General features: G+C 36.0%; 1 protein-coding gene across 1 annotated transcript; it reads right to left on the reverse strand.

Moving 5' to 3' along the window:
* Nucleotides 1–385: 385 nt before the first annotated feature.
* On the reverse strand, nucleotides 386–1,889 carry LOC5577783. Its single transcript, XM_001663505.2, has 2 exons — nucleotides 1,436–1,889; nucleotides 386–1,347 (listed from the first exon to the last, which is right to left on the reverse strand). The coding sequence occupies exons 1-2, from the start codon at nucleotides 1,439–1,441 to the stop codon at nucleotides 811–813; spliced, it is 543 nt and encodes a 180-aa protein (XP_001663555.2). The 5' UTR covers nucleotides 1,442–1,889; the 3' UTR covers nucleotides 386–810.
* Nucleotides 1,890–7,432: the final 5,543 nt, after the last annotated feature.

The raw sequence follows: 7,432 nt of genomic DNA on the forward strand, positions 1-7,432 counted from the left end.
GACCCACAGACGGGTAACCGTTTGTTTCTTCTTTTTTCGAAAGGAGCTTTGCTAATGTCACCGCGGATAACTTCAATTTCGTATCTACATCAACGGAAACCCCCAATCTCCTGGATGGCAAACCTTGTATAAAGCCTCTGGATGTATAATTTCAATACAAAAATCTTACAAATACCAGTACATATACAGAAAATGCGAGATTCTAATTCAGCATTAGTATTGAAATCTAACGTTTTCTTCAAGAAAGCTTTGAATTTTCTGTATATACAATGATATTATACAATTTTTGTATTAGGTGTTGGTTTTGTGTAGGAACTTGATGTTACTGATTTCATGACACTTTAGATCCTACTAAACGAGCAATATATAATTTAAGATTGAAAAGTCTAGTATAAGAGCTTGGTTTTATTTCTTAAAACTTAAATTCAATTGGCTCACTTTAGAAAAGTAAAATCAGTCTTAGAAAAATAGTCGAAGACGGCATACTACGGCAAGCTTGTCTGAGATCCAAGGTTTTTCAACGTACGATGATTATTATTACTCCTTTAATAAATCAACACGTAATTTAAACTGGATTTCCGTTCGCGTAAAGCATGTTTTTATATTAGCACTATATTATAATATTCAGTACACGAGATGCATTCAAAATAAACCAGACTGCTTAGCGTCGAATTCTTTTTTAATACTAGCACTTTGAAAATAATTAAAATGACGCGTAGTTCTTCATATTAAATTTGTATCCTAAGTATCAAATAAATATCTACACTAATTCATTAAATTGCACATGACTTGAAAATTCTGTCAAAGAGTTTATTTGTACCTATACACTTTCACTGTATTCTTTTTGACGCGTTTGGACTTCTTCGACTGTTCAACGAACAGAGGTTTCTGAATGTACACTGGATAGGGCGCTGGCACATGAACCGGGTAAGGTTTGGGCACTTCTACGGCGACCCTGTGAAAAACTGGCACTTCAATCGGCAGCGGGTAAGGCACTGGCCGATCCACTTGCACTGGCACTGGCTTCTCGACATAAATGGGAACCTTTCGCTCCACCACGATCGGAATTTTGTTCTGGATTGCTACCGGGAACGGAATCTTCACCGGGACGGCCACGTGCTTTTCGACTTTAACAGGAAACGGCACCGGGACGTTTTTGGTGATGGTAACCTCCTTGAACTGTTTGTTGCCCCAGTGGTTGACTTCCGGAGATTGGGTATCAAAGATGTGGGACGACTCGACCGTTTCGCTAGTCCCAGAAGGAAGTTCTCGCTTTTTCTGCGAAACTGATTTTCCAGCGTCTCCGGAATTCCAACCGACTGCAAATACGAGCAGTACGAGCATGCACTGCGAATTCAAACGGAAGCAAATTGAAACTCAATATTAGCATCGACAGACCGAAACCAACTCCCGGCGTGGGTGATGAGCGTTTTACCTTCATTGCGTTCCGATGTTGGTTCGGTGGGTTTTTGAATATAGGTGCTTGCGATGGTTACAACAGTCAAAAGTGAAATGGTGATTGCTTAACTATGGTGTGTTGTATTTATATTTTCTGTTCATTTCACATTCGTTTGAAGTGGCAAAGGCTTTGCGTTTCTTGGAGCTGCTTTTCGGACGGCGCAAAATTTTCATCGTTTGCGTTACTAGGAACGCACATTTCAATTTAATTGTTTTCCAATACTGACCTAGGCTTAAGTCCAATGCTATGATAAATCAAAAAAATAATCGATAAAATTTAAACTTTTTCGCGTACTTTGACCATTTGCAGTGGGTTCACTAGATTTTTACTGAATTCTTATTTTCTTCGCTTTGTTTGACTTGGCGCTCCAAATTTATAAGTAGAGTAAAGTGGGGCAAAAATTCGAGTGGGGTAAGAGTTTCTTTTTAAGATTTCCAGCTCAATTCAAAACAAATCTTATAAATGTTATGGTAGTTCGAATGCTATTTAAATAAGAGACTTCCAATCCAAATATCATAAAAATCGATTGAGATTTGAAAAAGTTATGGCTATTTGTTGTTTTTCAACGTGAATATTGTAATTTTTGGTCAAACTTTCGTTGCATGGAACCAATTGAAGATAAAACCTTTTTCAATATTTTATGTAAGGGCGTTTCTAGGCCTATCAGAAGATTGCTTTGAGCTGTATTAGTTTTTGCATAGATGCTTGAAAACAATTTTTGGCCCATAGTGGGGCAAAAGTTCGAATCAACGGGGCAAAAATCGACCCATGTATGAACTCACGGAAAAATTTGCAAATTGCCTAAAATCCACATATTATCTTCAAATTCAGTTAAATTTGTCTGATCGTGTGAAAATTGTCACCAAAATTTTACATATCCACATAGTTTTGTGAAAAACTGCTATTTTTATCCACATAGTTTTGCCAAAAACTGCGGTTTTGGGCAATTTTTTTATGAAAATTTAGTGTGTATTTTTTGTCAAACTTAAGTTTATGGCTGGTGTAAAGTATGCCTATCATAAAAGGATCGATATTTTGTGTTTTAGCCAGCGAACTTTTGCCCCACCGGTGGGGCAAAAGTTCGAATAAGACAACTGTTATAACTAAAAATGGGTAAATATTTTGACACAAGTTTGTTCAGCAAAATTATAGCCAATATGTTCACGGTTCACTGTATGGTATTTGTTTTGTTTTAACTGCTTTTGTTTTCCTGGAAACTTTGATTATACCACTAAGGTCGAACTTTTGCCCCACCTTACTCTATGTAAATAAATTGAATCTAAAACAGGTTCAAAACTCCTAGTTCAATGACAATATGATTTGTTAGTTTCAAAACTATTTACTAGAGCTGTTTTCAAACTTTTAGTACCATCTACCTACCTTGACATCTTGATGGCTACAGCGTCACGCCATTGCCGGGCTTATTATATCTTAGTCGGTCTTGGGCACAGTTACCCCTAACGTTTAGGGACACCAGGTCTTCTTCCACTGCGTACAGCCAGCGTATTAGTGGTTTTCCACGAAGTCGCCAACCTCTACTTGGTTCCCTGCTGAATATTATTTCCGCAATTTTCTTCCGACATTCACACTACGTAAACAGCCCACTGTATTCTGTCGAATTTCAAGCGCCTAATAATATTCGCATCTTTATACATTTGTTACAACTCGTGATTCGTGCGTCTGACTCACACATTATTTTCGAGTTTTCCACCGAGTATTTTCCGCAGCACTTTCTACTTGAAAGCACCACAGGTTTCGAGGTCTGCCTCTTAAATCGTTCAGAGAGCCACCGGAAAAAGCATTGTTCTATATTTCAGGATAGCGTGTATTAGGTGACAAGAAAATCTGGAAAGCCGATTGGACTTCATATGATGCGCGAAAAAAAACCCGTAGAGGTGTATCAAAAGTGTCAAGGACAGGATCCGACTCAGTAGCGTAGCAAGGGGGGTGCAGTAGGTGCGGCCCGCACCGGGCCCCGGGCCACTGGGGGCCCCGAAATTATGTAGAAACATATAATTTCAGTCGAAATGAATCTTTTCTTTATTCGTTCATTGAGATTTTGGGGCCCACACAAGAAAATAATAATAGCTTTTTATTCAAAACAGTGGTTCCTCCACATCAACATTTTTTAATGTTGCATAAGAAGCACCTCTGGAGGGGCCCACAATTATCTATATGGGCCCCCTTGACATATCTTTTCAGTGATCCATATGGGGCCCCTTGAACTATCGATTGTGTTTACAAATTAGTCTGCCATCTCAGGTTCTGTCTAGTTTTGAGGGTGGGCCCCGACTTAACGAGGATTTTCTTCTTCCTCTTGGCATTACGTCCTCTCTGAGACAAACCCTGCTTATCAGCTTAGTGTTCAATGAGCACTTCCACTTTTATTAAATGAGAGCTATGTTTGCCAATGTAGTCATATTCGCATTCGTATATCGTGTGGTAGGTACGATTATACTCTATGCCCAGGGAAGTCGAGGAAATTTCCAATGCGAAAAGATCCTGGACCGACCGGGATTCGATCCCAGACACCTTCAGCATGGCTTTGCTTTGTAGCCGCGGACTCAAACCACTCGGCTAAGGAAGGCCACTAATGAGGACTTTCTGATACATGAATAAACATTTCGGTTCTTGTACTATTGTCGCGTCTTGTCGCCATTTCGAAAAGAGCAAATCTAGAAGCATCCCTAAATTTTACAAAAAAACGTTTAAGTTTTGTTCAGAAATTTGCTGATTTTTAGTAAGTTAAGCTATAGCTATATGAATAATTTATTGTTTTTTTGCATATAGGGAAGGTGTACCGGTATTCGCCTTATACCAGTTATTCGCAACCCCGAATCATTTACCGTTTTACGACATATAGGGTGCCCAATTGCTTAGTGTTCGCTAAATTGCTTTTAAATGATACGAAAAATTCTTGGAAACCGCAAAATTTTCCCAGAAAATAATAGAAAAAAATAATTTTCCTTGAAATTTTTGCTCTTTTGCACCTACTTTTCGCCATGGTGTTCCTGATTCGCCACCCTCCATAAGAAATCAACGTAGGTTGCAAAATCAGGAAAATTGTGGCGAATACTAGTACAAGTGGTCCAGTATTCGCCACCTTCATTTTAATTACAAAAAAAAAGTTTCTGATTAGTTTTTATATTTTCCCTGCTGAGCATGGATTGAAAGCGTTCGTTTAATGTATTGACAGTAACCAAAGGTCTTTTGATTGATGTATAAACAAAATTTTTCCTTAGGGTGGCCAAAACTGGTACAACCTCCCCTATTTTCAAAATATTTTTGAAACTATATTCATTAAAATATATTTTCCCACTCTTTATAAACATTTTTATAAACTCGATCAAATACAAATAAAAACGTTTCAAACAAAGTAACGTAATATGTGAATAGTCTTTTCTGAAACAATAAAAACAACAAATAACATATTTCTTAGACTAAGGTGATAAAATTAGTTTTGATCAAATTTTATTTATTTTTCGACCATTGTGCATCTAGAAACGTCAAAATTTAACAACAACAAAGTCAGTGCTCTATTGCTCTGTTATTGCTCGTGGAGATTTGAATAAAAAACGTGCGGTTTTCGTTCCAATTACTAAAAATAAAAACAAAGTGTGTTTGAGAAAAGTTGGAAGTGCGGTGTGAACTGATATTACAATGCAGTGAATTGAAGAAATTCAGGTGCAAAGGAATTAACGCTGGACTTCGCCGGGTCATAATTGATTCCTTGTGTTTATTACCCGCTATGATTTTATCTAAAGCCACGACCAGGTCTTGCAGGCCATTCTTTTCTCGGTCCGCTACAGGTTCAGTAAAATGAAAATGGTCAATTTGATATAGGATTCCATTCATTATTATGATTCATAACTTAAAATATGTATTTCCAACGCTTCGGAAGTGTTTTTGAGAGATAATTGTAGAAGAGCGGTCGTGATAACATATCGAGAGGGATTCGCGATAAGGGCCTATCTGACAAATGAATAACAATGAGAAAATAACCAATGAAACTCTCATGTGCAATTTTAAATCCCAATTGGAGAATATACTCAAACTTTAACCTTTCCACTTTAATACACATTTCATGAACCTAGTTTTAAAATCCTCATCAATACCACACACATCTCCTACAATTTCCCTAGCTATTTCGTACTAAAAATATATATAATATTATAAGGTTTCGCCTTAAACGCACTCAAGGATGCCAGTATCGCCCAATGTTATGAGCCTGTAATCGATATTATTTTCAGTGTCGCCTACAACTTTTGCGCCGTGTTTACATTCTGGTTTCAATTAAGCCCGCCATGTACGCCTTGTTTATTTTTTGTTTGCAGTGTCGCCGTTTACTCTCGCCGTGTTTTGATTTCGATTTCAGATGCGCCCATCACTTTGATGAACAAAAACACAGGCGTAACCAATAAAGTGGGTGGTTTGGCATGAGGTGAAGTTTCGTCTTCTACAAATTTGCGTTTTTTGAATAGTTAAATTATCGATAGGGGAAAAGTTCAAGTGCAGTGAATAGACAATCGAGCTACAATTTCAACGCTATATTTTCTTAAATTGTGTACATTTTGTCAGTTTCGCCTGATTCGAGAATCTTTCTAGCTATATAAGCTATATCGTGAGTCTTAACCGCATTCTTGGGTATAAATTCATCCCTTTATTAAACAAATCTCATACTTTTAAAACCTCGTACGAATATTTATCGATCCACTGCAAATTGTAAGCGTTTTACTCCAAATATTTTGATGGGTAATCTCAGAATAACACATTATGAAAACAATGCATGTATAATAAATTCGATCACATTGCAGCAGTGTACCCAACTTTGATGATTGTCATTGTGCTTTGGGATGTCTTCTTGAAGTAAAGCATTTGTTTTTCTAATGTGCTTTAAATGTGACGTGGTGATCAGATCAGCAACTCTGTGAAGGCATTGGTTATTTTCCATATTAATACTATATTAGTATTTTCATTGAGACGTACTTTAAACCTAAGAGTTCTACTCATTCCAGATCCTTTGAATTTTTAAATATATTTCTCTTAAAAAATCAGTGAAAAATGAGTTTATGATGATATCTGGGAAAATAACCAATTTTCTGAAGGCTTCTGATTGATGATTTTTGAAGAACAAGCCTTTTATGAAAATAAAAAAAATATAGATTGTCGAACTTTCCAGTCAATTTCTAATAATCATTGTTTTTGATAACCTCCAAAAATCGACTATTCTAAACTTTTGTCTTATTATTGTGAAATTTTATTATTTCTGTGGCTCTTTATTATCATATTATTGTACAATATTTGTCGATCTATGTTCAGAAAACCGATTAAGATTTCATTGATGAATTAAAAAGATATTGAATATACAAGGTGTCAACTTTATAAAATTATGCGCGACTTCTTGAAAAAAAAAATCTGAGATGTTTGAAAACCGATAAAAAGTTGACGCATCACCTTAATTTTCATGGATTACATCGAACATGGGTTAAATGTGCAATAATAATAAAAGAAAATTAAAATTCAGAACAACACGCAAAATTTGTTTTTTTTTCATCATATATGAAAGCGTTTTTTTGATGGATGACTTGCAGACTAGTTCAAACCCAACATACTTTTTGTGAATATTGCAAATGCACTAAATACGCACTGAAATACTGAAATACTGGAGTAAATACATTCAATATAACAAAATTCAAGACATATCCAGAATGTGTCCGGTGTTTGGGCAATTTTTTAAGATAGGACAATTTGGTATTAAAGTACATACTCAAAATGCAATATAAAAATTCGTATTTATAATTTTTAATTTCAAATAAAATGATAATATTTATAATAAATGGACACCAATGTCGCATAAAACCAATAGTTTATGAATTAGCATGAATTTAGTGTGTCCGGTACTGGAGGCATAGAAGTGATTTTCAACACAGAAAAAAATAACAGATAATCATCACCCTTTTAACCATGTTTAAA

This window comes from Aedes aegypti, chromosome 2, assembly GCF_002204515.2.
Source record: "Aedes aegypti strain LVP_AGWG chromosome 2, AaegL5.0 Primary Assembly, whole genome shotgun sequence".
Taxonomy (NCBI): Eukaryota; Metazoa; Arthropoda; class Insecta; order Diptera; family Culicidae; genus Aedes; species Aedes aegypti.